The sequence below is a fragment of the Centrocercus urophasianus genome, unplaced genomic scaffold (assembly GCF_019232065.1).
Source record: "Centrocercus urophasianus isolate 14NV4802_14NV808 unplaced genomic scaffold, USGS_Curo_1.0 seq_39, whole genome shotgun sequence".
Lineage (NCBI taxonomy): Eukaryota > Metazoa > Chordata > Aves > Galliformes > Phasianidae > Centrocercus > Centrocercus urophasianus.
In genome coordinates, this window is record NW_024884966.1 from 4,718,024 (window position 1) to 4,742,525 (window position 24,502).

The 24,502-nt window shown below is 41.4% G+C and overlaps 1 protein-coding gene across 1 annotated transcript in view; it reads left to right on the top strand.

Moving 5' to 3' along the window:
* Positions 1 to 24,502, top strand: part of INTS9 (integrator complex subunit 9) — a 69,173-nt gene that overhangs the window by 27,733 nt on the left and 16,938 nt on the right. The window contains exons 9-13 of the mRNA XM_042832668.1: positions 186 to 297; positions 6,655 to 6,835; positions 8,913 to 8,973; positions 18,203 to 18,374; positions 23,359 to 23,483. Of these exons, the coding sequence (XP_042688602.1) occupies positions 186 to 297; positions 6,655 to 6,835; positions 8,913 to 8,973; positions 18,203 to 18,374; positions 23,359 to 23,483 (651 nt within the window). The remainder of the gene's footprint in view (positions 1 to 185; positions 298 to 6,654; positions 6,836 to 8,912; positions 8,974 to 18,202; positions 18,375 to 23,358; positions 23,484 to 24,502) is intronic.

Here is a 24,502-nt window from a genome sequence, read left to right on the forward strand (position 1 = left end):
TGTACATATGCAGGTAAACAGTGGTTTTATTAACTTAACAGATAGAGGGATTACTGGTATAAAGTGTTCAGTGTGTTTTCCTTGTTGATCGCTGTATCTGTCATGCAGTACTCTTGGTGCAATGCAGAGAAACCTATGTGATGACTGTCACGTAACTTATTTTGTTTCACTGTACTCTGTTTCAGCCCATGGACCAGGCTTCTCTTAAAAACAGTGATGTCCTCATCCTGACGGGTCTTACGCAGATCCCTACTGCTAACCCAGATGGCATGGTAGGAGAGTTCTGCAGCAACTTGGGTAGGTCACTGAGCGAAGCCTTGTGTATATTTTATCATCTTACTCATTGCTTTTGGGTGGGAAGTAATTCTGAGATTCCTGGAATTGAATAACTTGTCCAGCCATATCTTCTGGCATAAAACTAGCTGTTTAGATTTTACGATGTGCTCCTGATGTCATTAATACAGTAAGTGCTTAGAGAGACACAAGTTGTACCTAAAATGTTTTGGAATGGAACAGGTATTACAAGATTTAATCATCTGCTGCTCTTGGTTTGCTAAGTATGTCACTTAGCTGCCAGCAGACTGCAAGTTGCATAGGTACTGCAGATTGTTCCCATCTGAAATACTGCTATTTCCTTCCTCTATATCTGATAGTATAAAATCTTTACATGCTTTTTTATGGCATTCAGTTTTGAAAACAAGCACATCTGCTTCTCTTCTTACACCTGATTTTTAAATATATCAAAAGCAAATAGCACAATCTCTGCTTAAAAAAATATATCAAGATGTATTTATAGACTCCAGAAATACAAAACCTAATCAGATGCTTTCACAGCTGGAAAAGCTGATAATTGCAAAGCTGTGATATCAGTGTGAATGGCAGCATTTTCCAGCCTGATCAGAATGTCACATCCAGTTCAGTTCTCTTCTCCCCTTCCCCCACCTCAGTTCTTCTGTGCTATCACCCTTTGTCTGTCTTGCCACGCATTGCCTTTCTCAAGAGAACTGCAACACTCACTACAGGAGAACTACTGAAAAGATTATTAAAAGGCATTAGAAGTCTAAATCAGGGGATCTTCGCTGCAAGCAAGTGTTCTGGTCCCCATTGCACAACTGAGAGAAATTTGAGCTATTGCATTTAGGTGACTTACCCAAGGTTGCAGAATAAAGATGAGAATGAACTGAAGTGTAAATAGTTCTTAATCTTACTTTTAAAAACCAAATGTACCCTTGGAGAATTTAAAAACAAAAAAAAACCAACAAAACAAAACCACATTACTTTGCTTTTTCTGTTCTTTAAATCCTTGTGCATATTCACAGATGCTGAATATAATCATAATATTTCAGAATCTCAGTATGGGACTGCTGCAGCAGTGGAAGGGAAATAATAAAAGGGATGTGGTAGATTGCTCCATCACCTGCCTTCTCCAAATCAAAATCGAATATCCCTAATTAGGTTGTGTTTCAGTTCAAACAGAAGCCATAGGTCCCAGTGTGAGAAGTGCAAGGTAAAATTGTGGGGTTTTGTTTATGTGAAAAAAGTGAATTATGGGGTCAGGATGGCTACTTGTGATATAAATACCTATTGCTGGGGTGCATTTGGGCACTTTATAAAGATGCTGATCTCGTTATACCAAAGATCCTATCTGTCAACATCCTGGCTCCAGCAGGGACTATAAGCAGGTACATAGAGAATAGTAGAAGACTGGGGTGAGACTGTATGATACTTTCCCCTCATGATCTCTTAGCCTTGAACTATTTTGGTTTCAGGAATTTCCTCAATCAGACATGGCTTTTTGTACAGTTAGTAATGCTCAGGGGATTTCATTTCCAGGAATTTGTTCAACCTCCTCCTGGAACTCTGTAAATTCTTAACACCTGTGACTTCCTTTCCTAAGTGATGCCTATGTTTACATGTGCGCGTGTGTGCATTAGAAGCTGTTTTCATTGTTTATAAGCTTTGTTAATTTTATTACAAGCTGTGGCAGATAGGCTTTGGTGACCTGCATGCAGATGTGCTGCCCTTCTCTGTCTTTTCTGAGCCTTTTTGGGGGCTGCTGTCCCCCTGGCAGATGGCAGCATGATCACTTCTATCATCCTGAACCACCAAGGAGAGGCTGAGCAGCAGTGTTGGTCTTCCTACAGGAGAGGCTGAGGAGTGTTTGCCTTACTGCCATCTCTTCTGCAAGATATCCACCACATCATGTGTTTTAGCAAGCAGCTTGGTGGTCACTAGTGCCTTAAACTGCAGCAGCTGTTTGCTACGTAAACAGTAGTGAGGCTGTTGTTAATTAAAATGCTTTTAAAATATTAAAGCTGTAGTTTGGGCCAAAGCAAAATCTAAAAGATGAATGCATATAAGTGTGTTATATATGTAGATACAGGTGGGTGTTTATCTGAGCAAGTTGTTCTGGTTTACAGAAACATTCTGAACTATTTTGAGGATTTTGCAGTATATCTTTGAGCCAAATTCTATCTTGAAAGAGATAAATGCAGAGAAATTAGAAAATAGTTGAACATGGAAGGAAGGTAGCTTAAATTATATGAGTCCAGAATTTGTGTAGCAAAAAAAAAATGCATTGACCTGTGGATGTCATAGAAATCATAGAATGGCTTGGGTTGGAATGGACCTCAAGGATCATCAGATTCTACCCCCCACTGCCACAGGCAGGGTTGCCAGTTGCTAGATCAGCTACTAGACCAGGTTACCCAGGGCTCCATAACCTGGCCTTAAATGCCTCCAGGGACAGAACATCCACAGCATCTGTAGGCAAGCTGTTCCAGCACCTCAGCTCTCAGTAAAAAAAACTTCTCTGAACATCTAACCTAAATCTCCTCTCCTTTAATTAAAATCCATCTCCTCTTGTACTGTTTCTATTTCCTCTTGTAAGAAGTTGATCGTGTTTATAAACTCCATTTAAATATTGGAAAGACACAAAGAAGTCTTCCCACGGTCTTCACTTTTCCAAGCTGCACAAGCCCAGTTCCTTCAGCCTGTCTGGACTTGACCACAACTCTGTGACCTTCCAACCAATTCCTTATCCACCAAATAGTCAAGTCCATCTCTCTCTAATTTAGAAATAAGGATGTGGTGGGGGACCATGTCAAAGATCTTGCAGAAATCTGCGTAGTAATTCTGTGAAGAATGCAGTGATAGAGCAGTCTCTTCCCAGTACTACTTACACATATACCCAACATCAAGAGAAGAAAGCAGATCCGTTTTCTTATAGGTGAGTAAAGAATTAAGATTGGACAAAATCTCTTGAAGATTGTCTAGTCCAACCATCCAAGAAGTCCAAAACCAATCGGTTGAAAAGCAGTAATGTAGGCAAGCTGAGCACCATAGATTTCATGTTTTCTCATTCCCAAAATGTTTGACAACTTCACAAGAAGCTCAAAATACACTTGGTGAAAAGTTAGTCATTGGAAATATATCAAAATAGTGTATCATAAGGTAATGCCAGTTTGTGAGTGTGAAAAATTTCACCTTGGTCTCTGTTTTCATCCCAGCACGTAGAGTTGTAGATGCTGAATCCCATTGTTACTGAGTCACCTGCATGATCTGCTCTCCATACTGTGTGTGCTGCGCTGAAACACGCTTTGCCTTCTCGCTGAGTTTAGCACCGACACTTTCTGTGCTACAGCACTGCCATACCAGCACTCTGCAGCTTCAGAAAAGCAGTTATATTTTTACATTGCTTTGGGCATCATCAGCAAAATTACCAGACTATTGGCAAGGACACTTTTGGGATATTTTGTGTGCATGTTCGGTCATGCTTTTCTGTGTGCACATGTTTATATAAAGCATAAAAGAGCACAGTTTGCTTTTTAGGTGCCAACTTGACCTTGCAGTGGCAGCTGTTTGAAAAGCAAGTATGTCATTGTAAGCTGTAAATTGAACAACTTGTTATGGAGCTACTGAAGGAGACTAAATTTGAAATGCTAAGATTATTATACAACTTCTTTCAAGAGACTGCATCCATCAGTCACAGAGATAAATTGGGCTTTAAACAGCTTTCAAATATACGTGTCCTCTTTCTGACAACTGTAGGAAGTTGTACAGAGAGCCAGATTGGACCTGCTGCTTGCATGGAAAGCAGTGTGCTTGTACAGGTGTTCATCTCTGTTTGGGAGAAGCTGGGAGGTAGTCCTTCTCCCTTCACGTGACCACAAGGAGCACCCTCAAGAATTAGTGCCCACTGTCTGTGGTGAACGAGGACAAATAACATTGCACCAAGGAACTGACTAGTATATGAAGGCAAAAGGTTGATACACAACCTTGCCAGGGGTGGGAGAGTTGTGTTGCTGTCTTCCACTGTCCAGAGGGCTAGGAGCATTCACCAGGCCAGTTTCAAAGGTGCGCTGCTATGTGGCCAGGTATATGAGATTCAAGGGGCTATCTAGCATGGGTTGTTGGGCTGATCTGTGGATGGAAGAGTATTCCACTCCTTGGGTTGTGATTTTATTTAGTGTAAAATGCTAACCAGCTCTGTAATTTTTCTGGGAATTGAAGTTGAGTTGGCATCTGCTCAAAGGCCTTACCCTTTATTATTTTCTCTTTGGCCCCAGGAATCTTGAATGTCTGGTTTTCAGCAAAAAAAAAAAAAGCTTGAGGTTCCCATAACAAACCAGTGGCTGCAGGGAAGGGAGAGTTGAAAATTCAAACTCTGAGGCTTAATAATGAAACCCACATTTTTTATAGCCTACACAAATTCCTTAACCAGTCCATTATTGGATGAAATCTTCCTTCTGCCTCTTGAAATAGAGGAGTTCAATATTTGTCTGAACTGGGTGAATTGATGTCTGAGTGAAAGAAGAAGGTTCCTTTTCCAAGGATCATCACAAATCACTCAGGTCAGAAAGGACCTTAAAGATCATTGATCTCTGGTCCCCCTGCTGTGAGTTGTTTACCCCATCACAAAATCAGGCTGCCTGTGCAGCACCTCCAGGGATGGGGCATCCACAGCTCCTTTGAGCAGCCCGTGCCAGTGCCTCCCCAGGAGACACGTATGTTGCTGTTTAAGGCAGTACCCCTCATTCAGGGCAGAAGTGCAAACACACCTTTCCTTGGCATTTTCTACTGATCGCTTCTCCACTCTGCATCCCCCTCTCTGTCTGTGCTGCATTCTTACTACTGTGGATACAGGTATTTATCTTTCCTTTCTGTGGATTTTTGGGTGCATAATGAAGCAATGCAAATTCTGCTTCTGGAGCCAGAGGCTTAACTTTCAGCCCCCAGATGGCTTTGAAAATCTCGTTCTTAATCTCCTCATTCCTCTCTTCACATCCTGTTTATAGATGGGATCGTTTAGACTTGCCTATGCAAGAGGGATAATGTAACACATTGCTGGGATGTTTTGTAACTTTCCAAGTTCTAGGAAAATGTAAAGCATTGCTTTTCAGATCCACGGTTATTTTGATGGTAGGGTTTGTATGTGGCTCGGAGAAGAATAAACCCACTACTCTGCAGAGAATGTTGTATAATACATCTTCGACAGAGGAGATGTCTTTGGCCACTGTTGTTGAGAGCAATGTGTAATAGGCACTGGCTCCTAAAAGAAGTTAAGCACCTAAATGCATGTAAAAAATCTCACTTTGGAGTCTGCATTTCCCTAGACTCCATAAAACCTTCAAACATTCAGCCATAAAAATCTTCTTTGAACATGTAGGTGGTGCAAAAAGACCCTTAATGTGCTAGATCCATACCCCAGCAAAGCTTGTCAATAAGGAAATCAAGGAAGTGATTACGGTGAGATTTAATATGTGCATTTTCAGGCTCTTTCACAGCTTTTTGTGTAATGCCTTGATGCATAATGTTCCTGCTGCTGCAATGCAATTAACAATCAGTAGATGGTTTTACCCCATGACCACAGATGAAATCTTAGTGAGGCAGCTATTGCTGGACCAAGTATTTCCTCTTTCCCATAAGGTACAGCACTTTTGTGATTCATTTTGCTAAAGCCCAAAATATTTGCTCTGTACTTGCATTTGTACTCAGATGAATCTCGATTACAGAGATTTTCTTTTCCTCATCTTTTTCTCTTGTCCAATGCTGTCTACAACTTATTGGGGTTTTAAATTGCTCTTGTTATGTTGAAAAATATTTACAACTTTTAGAAAGGTGAAGTGCTCCCCTCACCCACTTCTAGCTCTGAGGGCTGTTTGTTTGCAATACCCGTACCTTCAGCCACTCATCTAGCACAATAAAAACTGAACACAGAACAGTTTGCCATCTGTAGTGCTTTCAGGTGAGCCCTGTGAACTGTTGTCCTTTCTGTCTGGTGCACAGGTAATAGATGGAGCAGGGTTTATTTTGATGGTGGGAGTTTCATGTCACGCTGGCCATTTGTCTTCGTGTGCCAAGACTGCCCTCTCGTGTCAGGCGTTTTACATGTGCTTAGTTTGGCACGTGGCCCCCAGCTATCAGAGTGTTATACTCGTTCACTCTGCTAAGCCTGGAGAAGGCAGTAAAGAAATGCATTTAACAATCAGATGTGTTCCCCTGGTTCGTATGCATAACGTGTTCTGTTAATTTGTACAGTACTTTCTGTTTTTTCCTATACCTTATGCTAAAGGTACTTTTTCTGTACATTGTACTAAAGGAACTCAAAGTTTAAATTTGACCTCTGTTAATTGTTTTTTCTTTCTCCTTTAGCTATGACTGTCCGGAATGGAGGAAATGTGTTGGTTCCTTGTTACCCCTCTGGAGTAATATACGATCTGCTGGAGTGCCTGTATCAGTATATTGATTCTGCTGGACTCTCCAACGTCCCTTTTTATTTCATCTCACCTGTTGCCAACAGCTCACTTGAGTTCTCCCAGATCTTTGCTGAGTGGTAGGTGTTAAAGGGCTGCTTTATCAGGCTCAGTTCACACGCTTGACTATGCATGTCAACCTAGATACATGTAGGTTGTGTCTACTTGAGACTTCATTAGAATTGTGAACATGTTTACAAAGGTGTATGTGCTCACGTAAGTAGGTCTTCTATAATTAGGGAAGCCTTGTTTCCTATAGAACATGCAAACTCAAATAGTGTGTGCTTTTTAGTATTTGCACTAGTGATTAAATGATATACATGGCTTGAGTGACTTTTAAGTGTGCCTGTTTGCAAGTCTCATCCAGTACCCCCTAGATGGTACCATGGTCTCTCTACATAAGGAAAACAGATTTTTCCAACTTAGTTTTGTTGTGCCAACTTAATTTTTCTTTGCAAAAAAGGCCAGTATCCTGGGCTGCATTATACAGAGCATTGCCAGCAGGTCAGGAGAAGTGATACTTCTGTGCTCAGCTCCCGTGAGGATACTTATGGAATGCTATGTTTAGTTCTGAGTTCCTCACTACAGAAAAGATATGGTTGTACTGGAGTGAGTCCAGTTCTGGGTAACAAAGGTGTTCTTTCATGTATGTAGAGGCTGAGAGAGCTGGGACTCTTCAGTCTGGAGAACAGAAGGCTCAGAGGATTATTTTCAATGAGTAGAAATACCTGATGGGAGGAAGTTAAGATGAAGGAGCCATACTCTTCTCAGTAGTGCCCAATGAGAGAAGAGGTACTGGACACAAATTAAAGCACATGAAATTCCATCTGAACAAAAGAAACACACTTTCTTTTAACTGTGCAGTGGGTGGTTAAACACTGGAACTGACTGCTTAGAGAGCTCGTGCAATCTCCATTTATGGAGATATCCAAATCTTGCTGGATGCAATCCTGGACAAGTAGCTGAACATAGTTGAACAGAAGGTTGGAATGGATGATCTTAAAGTGATCCCTTCCAACCTCAGTTAGTCTGTGAGTCTGAGCTGTGAAGAAGAGATCCCAGCCACTTGAGATTGCTTCCCGTTTTTTAACAAACTAAGAGGAATTTTCCTTTCTTCCTCTGGTGGATTGTAAGGCAGCTCAGAGTGCAGTGCACCACTGAAGCTCTTCCTCTGCATGCTGTGTCTAGCTGGGATGTAATTCAGCCACCCAAGTGTTCAAATCATTTATTTAAATTCTCCTTGGCTGTAGAGGCTAATCTTCAAAAGTCAGCACCAAAATTACAGCTGTTTTCCAAATACTTGTGTGTAGGGTAAACTTTTTACTTAGGTGGAAATGAAGACAAATGTTGTAGCACCCATAACATAGCCATTTGAGGTCAGAACTGGGGCTGTTTTTCAGGGATTCCAGCCTTTCAGTTCTACTACTTAATCATTTAAAAGAAATTTCCCATTCTTAATCTCTCTTAGTCATGATTAAATTGATTCTATAGTAAATTGAAGAATATATGAGAAAAGGGTAGTGCTTCCTAGAGAAAGCCACCAGGACATTACCACTACGGATAACTAACATCACACAGACCTCTGACAAAAATCTTTGTTTATCTTCTGTAATAGGATGAATCAGGGCTAGAGCTGATCAACAGCTTTCAATATTTACTATTTAAAAACAAAAGATCAATGGAAAATAGCAAGGAGCAGTGAGCATTATGCCAGGATGAAGGGCAGTTTGCCAACGTTAAATCTGCAATAATAAAATGCATAGGGGAATTAGATTATAATGAGTGAAAGAACTAAATTCTTGCTGAGACATTGGATGAGGCAAGTGGAATGTCTCTGTTGAAGGATAATTGGGCTTTGGAAAACTTGCTGGATGTTAGTTACACGTTTGTTTTCAACAGTAGCTGGGCTCTGTTCCGTAATACTTTCAGCTCCTTGCACCTTGTCCAAGTGATCTGGCTGTGACTGAGTCATTGTGTCCAGTAGGTGTTGGCCATGTAAACAGAAAGACAGAAGCAGCAGAGCAAGTTAGTGACTTTGCTCCTGATGGTACAGGCTGGAGATAGCTTTCCCCAGGAGAAGTTAAACAGTAGGTGGCAGCAGATACTGCAGGATGTTTGCAGCTCTCTAACCCTACTTGTTTTCCTTTTCTTGTAAAGGTTGTGTCATAACAAACAAACAAAGGTGTATCTTCCAGAACCTCCTTTTCCTCACGCTGAGGTAAGCAAACCATAGTCTTGCTGCTTGTTGAGATCTGAGAGTGAGTATGTTCCAGGAATGCAGTTTCCTGTGGCTGTTGTTTTTCTGAGCAGCACTATTTCTGAGCTTTGTGTCATTATTCATCCAAGTTTTTTTTCCCCTCTTCTTTCTGTGATTAATTTAGGAGCGTGGGAACAGATTGAATGATGGTTTTCCCTCAACTCAGAAATTACCATGATATTTATTTCAGCATATAACTTACGTATCCTCGCCTGTATTTCTTCTCCACCCGCAGAAGGCTATTTGGTGTGCACATGGATCGATGTTTGTTCTTATCACACTGCAACCACCAATATTCCCTTTGTCCACGCAGTTTATTTCTGAGTCTGTAAAACTGAGAGCTTGTTATCAGAGACAGCTTAGTCATCCCAGCTCCTACCCCTTTAGCTGAAACAGGCACCATGATGTCTGCTGCAGGAGAAATGATATCTTGAAATAGGGAGCTGATGTAAGAAAGTTGAAGCTTGCAGCACCAAGCAGTGCTGTTACTGGCAATTTTTATGTGAAATTACTTGGGCTAGCATCTTAGTGAAGCAAAGAGAAGTAAGGTCCCTGTCTCTAAAGAGGATCTTCCCTGCACTGCACTGTGGGAGCATCATTTCTGCATCAAAATACATAGTTTGAGGGCCATTTAAATAAACACAGCATAACTTATGCTTTCAGTTATCTCACCTGTCAAAGGAAGGAAATCTCCTGTTTCCTCCACTGGGAACAAGTAGATTTGTGACTGAAGTAAATGAGAGGCAACTGGGAGAGGAGGAGATAGGACTGAGAAGGGATTTTAGGTAACTCCTACCTGCTCCTGGGAGACAGTGAACCCTTTGGGGTGTGTGATCTCAGAAAAACTCTTTTACTTTGTGAGACCAAAACTTTCTGGTGGGATGTGGACAGAGTAGCTTTTGCAGGTGTAAGAGACAAAATGCTTTTTTCCCTGTGAGGCAACTTGTGCAGGGGCTTGATCTGGAAATTGCCTCTACCTGTCATATTTATCATGTGGGTGCTTCAGAAGCACTGTTAGAAATAGGATCTGACCAGAAGCCCTTGCTCTTTCCAGATGCTTGAATATATTTCAAGGATGATGCACAATGAATGATGAATACCAAGAATAATGCAGATTGTAAGGCACCCCTTTCTTGTAATCAAAAATCTCATTCACACCAGTAAATCGGTCCCAAAGCTTGATCTCTGAGGAGGAGTTTCTGTAGCCCTGCTGCTGGCTATGTTTTGTAATTTCCCTTGCATTTTCTGTTGTTCAGGGTATCCTTGCTGATCCACAGAGTCTTTGGCTCACTGACTCCTACATTTTTCTTAAGACATTGCTTCAAAATTTTAATTCACTGGAACGGGCAGATTTGAGTGAAAACCCTTCCAAAAATGAGAAGCCCTGAGCCATCTTAAATGATGGGTCTTTGTCTTTATAGAGTGATAACTATGTCCTCTAATTTTTAGGACATTTTATGTGCTCCTGAGGCTTTTTGATAATGAGATTTTGCCAAATGATTGTTTAGCTGTTGAATGCTCCGTGCTAGGTGTATATTGAGGTAATTATCTAGGAAAGGACTCACAGCAGTGGATAATGGATCAGTTTCCTCCTGACAAAATGAAGTGCACAGAATGATGTGACTATCGCAGGTACAGGCTTTGCTTGACAAGGCCAAATCATGCTATGCCCCACAAGGCTGGGGACATTTTACCATGTGATGCACAGATAGCTTTATTTAACCCATGGGTGTAATTGACAGGAAGCCAGCCTAAGGCTTCCTAAATTTTTGCCTAAATGACACAATAGTGTGCATCCACACCCTTGTGGCTCCCGAACGATTAAATGACTGTTTAATGCCTTTAAATTACTAAACTATTAAACACCCTTTCGCATTTCAGTGCTGAGCTGCTGTCTGAAGTATTGCACATTTCACAGCAAGTCACGTAAAACATCTGAGATTATCATTTTGAGCGGTTGCTTACATCTGCTGTATAAACACTTGAAAGTGAAGCAACCTGCACTGACCCCCTCCTGCCCTGTGATGATCAAAGTGACCTAACAGTTCTCATTTTTTGTTCCTGATACATATTGCCTGTTTTGCAAAACCAGTTTGTGTGTTGGCGGGCAGTGGCCCTAGGCACACAGCAACACTTTCAAAAGCTTGCCTAGCAGCAAAACCAAAGGAAGCTAATACCCAGGCAAAGGAGGACTGAGCCTGCTATTTCATTTTGAGGTCATAAATCACTGGAGTTTAGACACGCTTGAGAGTACCAGATCAGATTGCTGCTTTCTGTTTTGTGAGATGCACGGCTTGATTTTAAGCAGTCAAAACATACTGAGATTTCTGTAGATGACTGATACCTGACACAGCCCCACTCATCAACGCAGCACCAAGATGGCCATGTCAGGTAAGCAGCGCTCACCTGATGCTTATGATTCCTTGTTGCTGCCCTGCAGGGGACAACTACCATCAACCTTTTCCTCTGGTGATTGTCAAGTGCTTTAGGTTGCATTACAGTGAGACCCACAGCTGGTTAATGCTGTTCTACTGCTTCCAAGGAGAGGAGCTGGGTTTCTCCTGTGAAATATAGAGATAGAGCAAACGATGTAAATGAGGGGGGAAGGCCATGCAAAATCTTGCAGCTAATGCTGTATATGTAACTTCCATAATGTGAAACTTCTGTATAGCCTTTTCTCAGCACAGTCTTTAACAAATTCATTTTTCCCCTGCCATGTCCATGCACACCAGACTCAGCTGCAGTGCTGTATTTGGTGTAATTTTACCAAGCACAGTGGTATTCACGTAAGGCCTGGCCTCAATAGCATGGCCGTGGTCATACCATCAGTCTAGGAGGAAGCAAGAGCTTGGGCTCATGGCTTCCTGTTACTAGGCTGGAGCCTGAACCAGCAGTCAGCCCTTTTTGTCATAGGTAAATACTGTTTCAAAATGTGTGACTCTGCAACCTCAGAGTGATCAGCTTTGGTTTCTAATGCTCAAGGAAATTTTTAATGAGTACCAGAAACAGACAGTGAGTGATCATGTCTCTTGGATAGGTTGTTAGTGGAGAATTGCCTTACATTTTTCAAATTAATGGTGAGTTTGTGCTGTGTAAACTCTGTGGAAATTGTCCATCATGAAAAGATTTGCTTAGCTGCTCACTTGTTGGAAGAAAACAAGGAATTACTCAAACGTGCCTTTCAGTTACTAGCAAGCATTAATAACGTGTCTGGCATGATGCATCAGAGAAGGACAGGCCAGGAAATAGGCTTCTAATTATCCACGGAACAGGTCCAGCCCAGCATGCTGTCTAGTCCTGAAATTTGATGTTCTTATTAGATGTACAAACAAAATTTAAAAGCAAACAAGGAAGAAAATCCTCCGAGCTGCTGACAGTCTTTTGCAGCAATGAGTTCCAGTGGTGCCTCATGCATGGCATGAAAGAGCATCTTATTCTTTTCTCTGTACTAAGCCTTCTAAAGCTTTTCATTCCCTTTGCATGGAAGATTTCCAGGTTTGTGATTTATGTTACCTGCTCTGAACTCATTCCTTGTTCTGCTGTAGTGAACGAAACCAGACACACTGTTCAACTCTGCACAGACTCCAAAACACTTCTATTCCCTTCAGGTTACTTGCTCTTTAATGGAGTAGTAGATGTTCGACATGTCTCCTCCCACACAATCACAGTGCAGAATTTATGACTCTTTGGGGTGGCAATTTGTTTCCAAGCATCTAGTCTGAGTGTACAGGGAATATGCTTTCCCTCTGCAGTGAGCAAGGAATGTGGGCTTAAGTACTTCAGAGATGTAGGTGGAATTTGAACATCAATTCTTATTAAAGTTAATATGAATGGGGTGTCCAGATTCTCACACAAGCTTTTGAAGTCTCAGCTGCAGCCAGTTTAGCTGGTGCACTGCTAAAAGGTCTGCTTTATAAAGGCATTTCTCTGTGCTCCGCTGTTGGGGGGAATTTAGGATCTGAGTCAAACTACATTCCAGCCAGTGATTTCTCAGAAGAAAAACTGGAGAAATATAATGGAGAAACAAACAGGGGAGGGATGGATCTCTGTGGACGGCTCACTTCTATGCTTACAATACTGGCAGTTCAGTTTTTTGCCAGTAATTAATTATCATAGATGGGGATTATCATATGATGGGGAAGAGGACCTCCAAGCTTAAGGTTCCACTAACTGGAGTGCAGTGGAACGTAAATCAGCAATTTATTTTTTTAGGAATGCTGTTATGTTATTCCAGTATTCACAAACCAATTCATGGTGAATCATAGAATCGCAAGGTTGGAAAGGACCTACAACAAGATCATTCACCCGCCCTCCCATCACCATTGCTACCACAAGCACTAAACCATATCTCTCAGCTCCTCATCCAGACGCCTCTTGAACGCTGCCAGAGATGGTGACTCCACCACCTCCCTGGGCAGCCATTCCAGTGCCTGACCACTCTCTGAGAGAAATAGTTCTTCCTTATCTCTAACCTAAACCTACTCTGACACAACTTTTGGCCATTTCTCTGGGTCCTGTTTGTTGCCTGGGAGAAAAGGTCCCTTTCTTCTTCACACTCATCCAGCCACTCGTCCCCAAGCCTGTAACGCTGCATGGGGTTGTTGTGGCCAAAGTTCAGGACCCGACACTTGGCCTTTTTGAACCTCATCCCATTAACCTCAGCCCAGCGATCCAGCTTATCTAGATCCCTCTGTAGGGCTTTGTTACCTTCAGGCAGATCAACACCACCTCCCAGCTTGGTGTCATCTGTGGTTGCTTCACTACATCCCAGGAGGGCATGGGAATATCCCATCCTTACACAGCCACAGCCAAGGAATTAGAATCATGGAATCGACAGGGGAGGTTTAGGTTGGATGTGAGGAGGAAGTTTTTCCCCCAGAGGGTGGTGAGGCACTGGAACAGGTTGCCCAAGGAGGCTGTGGATGCCCCATCCCTGCAGGCATTCAAGGCCAGGCTGGATGTGGCTCTGGGCAGCCTGGGCTGCTGGTTGGTGACTTGCACACAGCAGGGGGTTGGAACTGGATGAACATTGTGGGCCTTTTCAATCCAAGCCATTCTATGATTGTATGATCATTAAGGTTGGAAAAGATCATCTAGATCATCAACCTGTCACCACCATGCCCATTGAATTAGCCACATCCCTGACCATTTTAACAGGAGCCATAGATGCATGGATTTTACATTCTGCACCAGCCCTTTTGTGAAAGCAGAGACTATACAAGTGAATAGCAGAGTTGTTCTCACAAGGCACAATGAGAAGCTTTCACTCGTTTTCCTTTCTGCTCAATGTTTACATAGCTGATTCCAGGCTATGAGGTAAGTGAATCCTGACTTCACAATATTTCTCTAAGTGGCTGCAACAGAAATATTTGCAAGGTGATTTATATTGATGAGAATTTGCTGGTGGAGGAAGAGTTTGAGTTTACTGTCCTCTTACTTAGTGTCTGTTAGTAACATCAAGGAGAAATGGCTATGAAAAGCCTGTTTTTCTGACAGAAAATAGCCAGGAAGGGAGTAATATTGATTCTGTGATCTTAAATACTAGCATTTATCTTCTTTGTCTTTGCTTCCCTCTACCATATACCAGTTCTTGGATATCACATTCAAAGCAATAAATGCCTGGAACTAAGTGGTCATATATATTATATTTTGTTTAGCACTGTACAGAATTTGGCCCTTTTTAGCACTGGCCTTATGAAGGGAGTGAGGGAGAGAAAGTCATCCACACATCCCTCATTCATTGATAACAACCACATCTGTTCAAAATTCTGGATACAGAACACACTCACAAAAACACACGGAGTAAATAGCAGTGTATTTTGGCTGACTTCAGTAAAGGTACATGAAGGCTCTAGAGATTTATCCTGTTTATAGCAGCAGTTGCTGACCCTGTAAATCAAGTGTACTGCTTTAAAGGGAATAATAACCATTTGGGATTTAAAAAAACACTGCAGTCCTTTGTCTCAGTTCAGTGCTTTACCATCCCCTATCTCAGCTTTCAGTCAATAAATGTTCTTTATGTACAAAAAAATGTTCAGAATGTTGTTAACAGAAATCAGTCCTGTTTTGAAAGTATGGACTGACTAAATGCCAGATATTGGCCTTGGCCCAGGCTTGGTTGGAGTTCTGAACGGGGCACGGTAATGACAGTTGTGCTTATACAACCCTTCTCATCTGTAGGTATAAAAGACCCATGCAGATCATAACAGATTTAGTCCCCTTACTGATTTGTGAAATTTTGTTGGACTTGTTTTGCAAGTTCAGCTCCGTATATTTTTGATGGGGTAATTAGAAAAGATTTTGCTCTAGATAATAAAATCTACCAGCTGCTTTATCACTGGAATGAGTAGAACGTCTCTAAACTTACTTATGTAGCCTTTCACCCCTGCTGTGTCCAACTGTGAGAAGTGGAGATTGTGGGCTACAGTATGGAGCTTCTGGGGGTTTACCTCTCAAGATCTTCCACTATTAAAAAAGGTTGAAAAGTCACCACAGCTCAGGAGATGATGCTAAGGATCCAACATAGCCGTTTTTCCTCTTGACTTAGCACTCCAGTTAGAAGCAGGGCACCACAACATTGTGCTCAGTGATTTGTTGCTGAAACTTAAAAAGCTTCAATGCTCACAAAACTTAAAGTCCTGAAAACTGAGTTGGTGGTCCTGTGTCTGTCTCTTCAAGTATCAGGAAGGAGCTTGAAGCTGCCATAATGCTTCAATGACAGTGCAGCATTTTGTGTTCATGAACATACAGTGGACATTCGTATGGGTGCAGTGAAGTAGGTGTCACGTGTAGCAAAATCTGAGTGCTGCTGTATGCAAATATGTGTAATGTTGAGGAAGCTGAGGATCAGGATGCTGGAGGAACAGTTTGAGACTTTCAGAAGCATGTAAATGGCAGCTGTGAAGATGTCTTTCATGTAGATGCTGACTTTAAGTTTAGACTTGTGTCACAAATCCCATTTGGTCTTTGGAATAGAAACTGCACTCTTCTCCATCCGATTGAAAGTGCTTTTGCAACTTTGATTTGGCACTTTTGACTTCCCATTTTGGCAAAAGACAAAATTCATGGGTCCATTTCCTTCCTGTTCTTCTAAATGCCAGTGATTTTTTTGTGGCATCAAAGTTGTTTTGCCCATTGTCTGCCAACCTGCAGCTTTTGTTGCTGGAGCTAAGTTTAGATTCTAAATATTGCACTCCAGATGTGTTAATCGGAAATCTTTACCAGCCTTAATTGCAAGAATGTTTGCAAGATTGAGTGCAAATTAACTGCCAGAGCAGTTATTGGGTGTATTTTCAATTTTCCCTTTTGAAGACTAAATAGCAATCTGATGTTACTACTAAGCTGCAGAGTGTAGGGGCCCAGCTTCCTCCTTTGTGACCCAAGGATCCACATGGTAAGAACAGGCTGCATCCACCTGCAGTTTCCAACTTGTGTCAAACCCCAGAAGGAATGGTACCAGTCTTGTTCAATCCCAGTCATCCAGGTAGTGTGTGGCAGTTTTAAACAGAATGAATTGGAAGCAAAATCACAGCAGAATATTTGCTGCTAGTAATTTAAAGTAGATCAAGCTCAAAAGAGAAAGGTACAAATATTTGCACCTGTGTGCAACCAGCTTTCAATTACTGAGAGGTCACTGAGGCTAAGTTTGTACATTATCTGTTCTAGTACCAAAGCATACCTTTAGGTAGTGCCAGCTAGAAGTAGAGTGTAATAGGGTTGATATTCTACGTTCAATTAAGAACCTGTTGTGTAATAACCTTACATTCTAAAGTGCTTTGTTGTGCATTTGTTGCCTAGATACTTAAAGATATACCAGAATTTTCAGTTTTCTTTTCATACCCATGTATGCATGTAGGTGCACAATCTGAGTTAGATCTACCGTGGCAAAATAAAACAAGTAGAGGAGAATCTGAAAAGATGAGATGCAGTTTTGAGAGACCAGAAAAGTTGCTTGTTTTAATGTTCATTTTTAGTTCCTCTTTTGGAAATCAAATATGCTACAGTGAAGGGAAACATCTTGAGTGACAGAGTTTCAGCTAGAAAGTGATGATGCACCCATCGTGTTATGACACGTAATGAAGAGCATGCTGTTTGCTAATTAGTGATACTGTCTGGGGTTTCAATGCACAACTGTTGCTGGAATGTGTCGCTGAACCTTGCATATGTGAATTCTGTAGTTTGGGCAGTGTTGTGATGCATGGCAGGAGGCAGCAATGTATGGAGAGATCTTTGAGAAAGAGTTTCTCCTCCTATAAAAACTGGCTGGCGGAGAAAGTCTCGCTCCTGGTGTTTTCTTAGTTGTTCAGCGTATGATTTCATTGCTTTAAATCACATACTTTATGAAAAAACAACATGTTTAAGGTTATTTGTTTTCATGGTGGGGTAGGGAGCATGTGTCTGCCAAGGAAATACTTGCATGATATTACATGGAGGTGCACAACACACTAGCCAACTGTACTGCTTCTATGTTAAAACTTGCTTTACAGATCAGAAAACAGAGGCAGGTGATATAAAGCAAAATTCTCCTTTGAATAGTGCCTGGGTAACTAAACTTCCTTATCTTAGTAAAGAAATCTGTTCTGCATGCATAGGGCATGATGTATGTTATACTGTTTGCCACCTCCAGTGACAAGTACTCCTTATTGTTCATTGTTATTACTCATTTCAGTGATAGGAGGAGACAGTCTGTTCTTTCTTGTGCTTTTCCAGAGGATTGGGCTCTGTTTGAACCCGTTACACGGATGAAATTCGCAGCAACGTACTGCTGAGGGCAAAATCGCCTGGTATTGCTGGGATGCAAGAAAACCAGGTTAAATGTCTGTACCCAGAGCCTGTGGCAAATAGGAAAAAGTAACTTGTTTTGAGTTTGGCAGCTGAGCTCTCTGTTCACTCCAGGAAACTCTAAGAGGGGAGTGTTTGCAGTTTCCTCTCAGTTTCTTTACTGGTACCAAAGAAACGAGAGCAAAGACTCGGAGGCACCTGGCCCCATGCTCTGACTTCCTTTTCATAACATTTAGGACAGTAATGACTAAATGTACTGAAAAATCTAAGGAATATGCAGGAAGGGGCTCTGTGATGAAATACGAATAACCTGTAGAATATTTGTAATCACATGTAAATAAACACTTGGAATTACAGGGCACAGAGGCATGAGAAGTTCGTAATATCTGAACTTTTGTTTTTGTTTCAGCTGATTCAGACAAACAAATTAAAACATTACCCCAGCATCCATGGAGACTTCAGCAATGACTTCAAGCAGCCATGTGTCATTTTTACTGGGCATCCCTCTTTAAGATTTGGGGATGTGGTTCATTTCATGGAGTTGTGGGGAAAATCTAGCTTGAACACTGTTATATTCACAGGTAAGTAAAATGTGGTTATCATTATGAAATTAGCAATAAGTTGTGCTCTGGTGAATTGTGGCTACGTCCTGGGAGCTTTACTCATTTATTCTGGAGCAGAAGTTTCTGACTCCAGTAAGAGCTCTTTTAAATTAAGACCCCAGAGTTGAGTGTAGTGACAAGTGTAATTATTGTGCCATTTAATTCATTTTAGCCCTGCAGAGCCAACCTTTGCCATGCAGAGTCAATCCTTGCCATTTTTAAGCAAAACCTTTGTTGTGCACAGCAGTAAAATGCCTACAGGAAATTAATTTTTGGATTAGAAGCAGCTGGCTGCAAGTTAAGCTCAGGCAAGACCTGTCTCCATATTCCATTGGAATCACCAGCCTTTCCTCACACCTTCTCTTGCCCTTTCGTCACAACCTCAGACTGCTGCTCGACTCCTTAGTAACCTTGTACAACCAGTCTGCTTCTAAAGGTATTTCTGTGCTGTCTGCTGGTCAGTAAGTGTTCACCTCATGCAGAATTAGCAGCAGTGGGTTATGCCATTGCTGCCTTCTGGTTGAACTTTGTTTTTCAGGCTCCTTTTAGCTGATGTGTATCTGTATCTGAAGCTGAAGGTACAGCTCAACTGAAAACCAGGGGAGCTATTTCTCAATGACTCAGGGGCACAACAGTTCCATCTTTGAAGTTCCTCCGCTTGTCCCAGTATGTTTCTAATTTTAATGGATTTAATGATTTGAGTGCTGTCCACCTCAGAGAGAGCTGTGATCTCTGATCCTAAGGACAGCTGCAGCCCAGGATCGTGCCAGTCATTAACAGCAAGACAAAATATTTAAAAGAGAACATGAAGCTTCAGGGAGGTCTAGCAAAAGGGATGCCTTCTTCAGTTTGATCTTCTTTAGCAATGCTTCAGCACCTTCCCTGGAACTGACGTTCTGTCTGAGTGCCTCTTTATTCCCTGTGTGTCATCCAGACAGAACCCTACAGTGGGCACTGTTCAGACATGATCATTAAAGCCATTGCTACAGGTTTTATATGGAAAGAACTCTATTATAAATAGGAGAAGTGTTGAATATAATTCTCAGTCAGATAAAAATGTTGTGAATTTTGAACTAGGACAAAAATAATTAGAAATGGGAGGAGAACACTGAGTAATTGATCAAACCTATTCCCACGGCAAGCGCATGATGGAGTCCCACTGTTAAGCTTGTTTTCCCCCTCTTCTTAGTGAATAGGACTTGCTGGGAGGCACGAAACCTCCTAATGCAAATAGATTTGGAAAAGGGTTCATTCTTTCCTTTTTCTTCTCTTAACTAGTGATTGGCAAATCCTTTTGACTCTTTTACAGTATTGGTACGAAAACACATCAGAGTATTGTGACACTGTTATACTGGCTTGGAAAAGGAAAGGTTATTGGTAGATTTAAAGCAGTATGTAATTAGTACATACTTCCCTCCTGCAAGGGGAGAGAAGATACAAGAGAGTTCCTGCTGAGCAGATTAGAAACTTTAGTCTCAAAACTGTATTTGTGCTGGGGAGTGATCCACAATGCCACAGTACTAACTTCATACATGTTATGGTGCTCACCACTCCTGCCTTTTGGGGTAATGTCAGCAAATAGGCCCTAATTAGGGTAAGCAGTAAAAAAGCAGTACAGATATAAATTATTTTGGAAATAGTGATTCCTACTCCATTTAGGGGCTTCAGTTAAAACCAGAGCATGTACACCCTCTGCTGGGTTGTGTATTTTGTGAACTTTCAGGAAATCAGTGGCATTAATCATGTTGTGCAAGTGCTACCCACCGTCAGTGAGGATGTCAGAAACTGGTCTTTAATGGCAAAACATCTCATTCTATGCCTGTGTAGAAGAGGGAATTGATCTTTCCATATCAAGCTAATCCTTCCATGAAATGAGGAAATGGAACAGGCTACTGTTAGAGCTTTGCTCTGGCCAGTTGTTAAGGTGTCCAAATGGAGAGCATAACGACTCATGGATTCTTTAGGTTATGGTCTTTGAGATTCTTTCCCAGTCTATACTTCAGGTAAATGTTGGCTTTAGGGACCTTGGAGTGCCCAGTGATTCCAGGCACTTCTTGTGGTTTGTTACTTAAAGCTGTCTGTGTCTTTTTGTCTTCAGTGCCTATCTCTGTCCATAGGCAGGATGTTCCTACTTCATTATGGCTGTCTCAGCTGGAACAAAGACTTATTTGCAGAAATTCCTAGCAGATTAAATTCTTAGTATCTCCAATGGAAATCTGGAGCACTTCATTGAGATCTAGGATTTTTATTATTAAATTACCTAGCTTCTCCTGTTTTGAGATAAAATTGCCTGGAGTAATGGGAGAAATACGGTCCATTGAAGGAGTGTGTGACAGCACATCATGTTCTAATTTCTCCTGTTGAAGGCTCATTGTTTCTAGTAGTTAGGACCTTTGAATTACAAGGCAGTCATACTTACTAGTTATGATAGTGCTTCTCTAGTCCACAGGAGCTAGGTAGTCTCCACCTTTTCAGTTTGTATTGTAAGAAACAACTTCAAGAGAATACAGACTAGCACAGCAGCTGCAGCCAAGGCAGAACACCAGCTGTGAGTGAGGTGTAGAGCTGCTCTGCTTGCTTGTGTCATCTGCATATGTTACCACTGAAGCAGCATTGAATAGATTATTGATTAAACATATTGAATTCCATTGAGCCACAAAGAAGTTCTAGAAGAAAACATGATAGAAATGGTCCACCGCTCTGATAACAGCAGCGCGTTAAAAACTGACTCCCTAGGAGATCTTAAAACAGCTCATGCATGCCATGTTAGTGCTGTACAGTGGAAGATTTTATAACTGTGTCACTTAGTTGTAAATCAGATGTCTTAGGGAAAAAGCTAAAGACCTGTCATTCTCTCAGAAAATGCGTCCTTGGCGAGTGCTGCCTCCCATCATGCAATTGAATTCTGCTTTTTTACTATCTTCCAAGTAGCAATTGCACTGTATCACAAGTTCATGTGAAGACTAGCTCCAGTTATGTTTTCACATGTTTTGAATGTTGGAAGTCCTGTGTTAGAGTTGCAATTTCAACCTTAGAATGTGGGTATTGGAATTTCTCACTTTTCCAAGCCTACTTATGTCCTCATTAGTTGCTCAGAGAGATTGTAGATTTGGTGCCATTTTGGACAGTTAGAGCAAGAAATACATGTGTAGATTATCTGAACCTATTGACTTAAAAATATGTATTTTCAGTAGTTGCAGCCTCATGACATTTTCAGAAAGTCGAATCTGTGTCATCCACACTGCCAGATGGGATGGATTCTCTTCTAATAACTTTTTAATTTACCGTGTGCAGTTTCATTCTACATCTCTAGCAGAGTGGTTGACTTAAGTTTTCTTTTTTATTCCCCAGCATATTTTAAAATGTCCTCTGGTTTAATCCTATCTGACTATAGTTCTTCAACTAGCTACTTTCTCAGTATTCTTATTATGCATTGCTATTTATTGCCTCTTTTTGCATGTTTCTGGGCTTTGATTCATTGGCACTAACACATGTGCTTTTAACTAGCATGGCTGTTTGCCCAGTATAAGTTCCGTTTCGTGTTTGGCAATTCATGGCTTTTGAGGCATCCAATAAGATATTTTCGTACAAGTATCATTTTTTGTTAATATTTCTCACTTAGATGTTCCCAGGCAGCTACACTGATGCTTGCTTTAAGTTAAATTGCCCCTTTGAATTTGCCCCAGTTCCAAACATGCATATCATTGACTGATACTATTTTCTGTTCTCACAAGGTAAATATAACCACATCATGACCACTGACACTTAGATGTATCAGATTTTTAGGCTAGCAATTATCCTTACCAGTTGAATGAGCTCCAGCATTGAATGTTGGATACCATGATGGATGCTCTACTTCCATTATAAAATGTTGAGGTCATTATTTTTTGCTGTCTGCATGACAAATCTGGTCAGCCCTTCTCTGATTCCCCCCCTTCCCCAGCCAGGCCACCCAGCACAGGGTGCCCACGTGCAGGGGCTTTGGAAGATCCCCAAGGCAGAGACCCCACAGCCTCTCTGGTCCCTGTGCCACAGCTCCACACCCAGCACAGAGGAACTTCCTGATCCATGGATCCTCACCACATCATGTATCAGGCCTTGCATTTTTGATCCACGCACCAAAAAAACAGTAAAAACAGTATTGTGTGTTGTATTACTCTGTGTGAGTAAAAGTACATTCAGTGCATGGCTTTTTCCTGGCACACCACCAGTCTCATTTTTCAAAGTCAGTGCTAAAAGTACAAGGGGAAATTGAGACTTACTAGATCTAGTAAAGTTATCAACTGAAAACACAATCATAGCCCATCTCAGCTTCTGGGTAGCCCCTAATGTAAACAGCCTGCAGTTCATACTGACCTGTCTCTGCTGACGTAACTGGAAGGCCCAATTTCCTGCCATTTCAGGAAGAGAGCACCTTGCAGATTCTCTTTGGTTGTATTAAAATGTAGACCCTTGTTTTTCCATCTAGCACTGAGATAGAAAAAAAAGGTGCTGGAGAGAAAAAGGGTTGCAAGGCAATGTGTTTGCAGGAAGGGACATTTGCACAGGTTTAACCAAGATGCAGTCTTTATGCTGCCTTCCTGCTACAGTGAAAAACAGGCTGACATTTGGGTTACCTTATGATACCAAAACTTAGACATCTTGCCTTCTTTTACAGGATCTGATTAAAAATAAGAGATAATGGTTTTGCCTTGATTAAATTTGTTATAAAAGTCATGCAGTAATGTGTTCAGATGAAATAGTATTGCTCTGTAGCTTGATTAAGGTAAGTCTAATTGGGGGGTTAATTTTCATCAGATTAACTGAAAATATTGGATGGGGGAAGGAAGGTGGGAAAAGAAAGTATAGCAGAATTAGCTTTGCTATAAAACAGCTTGTCTAGACTGGAATGTGGAATGAGAGATGAGCCAGGCCCACTTTCTTCTCGGTAGGCATTCCATATTTTCAACATTTCTCTTTTCAGAACCAGATTTCTCTTACCTGGATGCTCTGGCTCCTTATCAACCTTTGGCCATGAAATGTGTTTACTGCCCCATTGATACAAGACTGAATTTTATCCAGGTGTCTAAATTGCTCAAAGAAGTCCAGGTAATGAATTGTTATTGCCTTTTCTTATGTTTCTTCACACATTCATCTGGAATAAATAAGTTGGTTGTGACTGTTATGTTAAATAATGGCAAAACGAGATAACACACAGGTTTTTTCTCTATCAGAGAGCACAGAGAATGACACTTTTCCATTATTCTTCTCCTGCTTGTTTGAATTAGCCTCTGTGTGTCTGATACAGTCCTAACGTAAGGTGTACCAAGAGCAGATCATCCTCTGTGCCCTCAGCTTTAACCATCTCCTCCATGCCTGTAACTTAATCCTGCACTTGATCCTTGCCATGATTCTGGCATCGCTGCTTTGGAGTCTCACTCACATATTACTTCCAAATTGACTGTTGTTCTCATTCCATTTGCACAGTCTGTCCTTCTTTGTCTAGGAAGAAGGGCAGAGCTTCCAGGTAGTCTCTGCTTCTCCCCCTTGGCTTTTTTTGCTTTTCGTGGCCTCTCCTTATCCATCCTATTTGTTTCTGCTAAAATTTGGTTTCTGACTCATGACATCATTAAATTAACACAAAAATGCATGTTCTTCCAAATCTCTTAATGTCTCGATCATCTTACCTGTTCATTCTGTGACCTGGCTTTTCACTGGTGGAAATTACATTGCCTGTTTTTCTTCCTCCATGTAACTACTGAAGTATGCTGTTCCCAAAGCAGCTGGCAGAAACTCCTTTGGCTTCCTTAAATCCTGTGGTGATCCCTGTGGTAATCAGCTTGCTTATGCATTTGTTAATGCATTGCTGACAGGTCGTGAAAACTCAGAGTTGCCTATTTTGCTAACGTTTTTGCAGTCTTGTGTTTTGATGTGTTTGCCTCACTCCATGCCATTTTGTGATGGTCTGCACCACTGCTGTATTTGCTTCCAATTGAGATGACAAGCATTTGGACGAGAATGCTGTTGAACATTTTAATTTTTTTCTCTCCTTATGGCAGCTAACATGACTGCTGATACTGATGTACTGCTTAAAGATACAAATTTTGGCCTTGTTACTCTGGGCAATG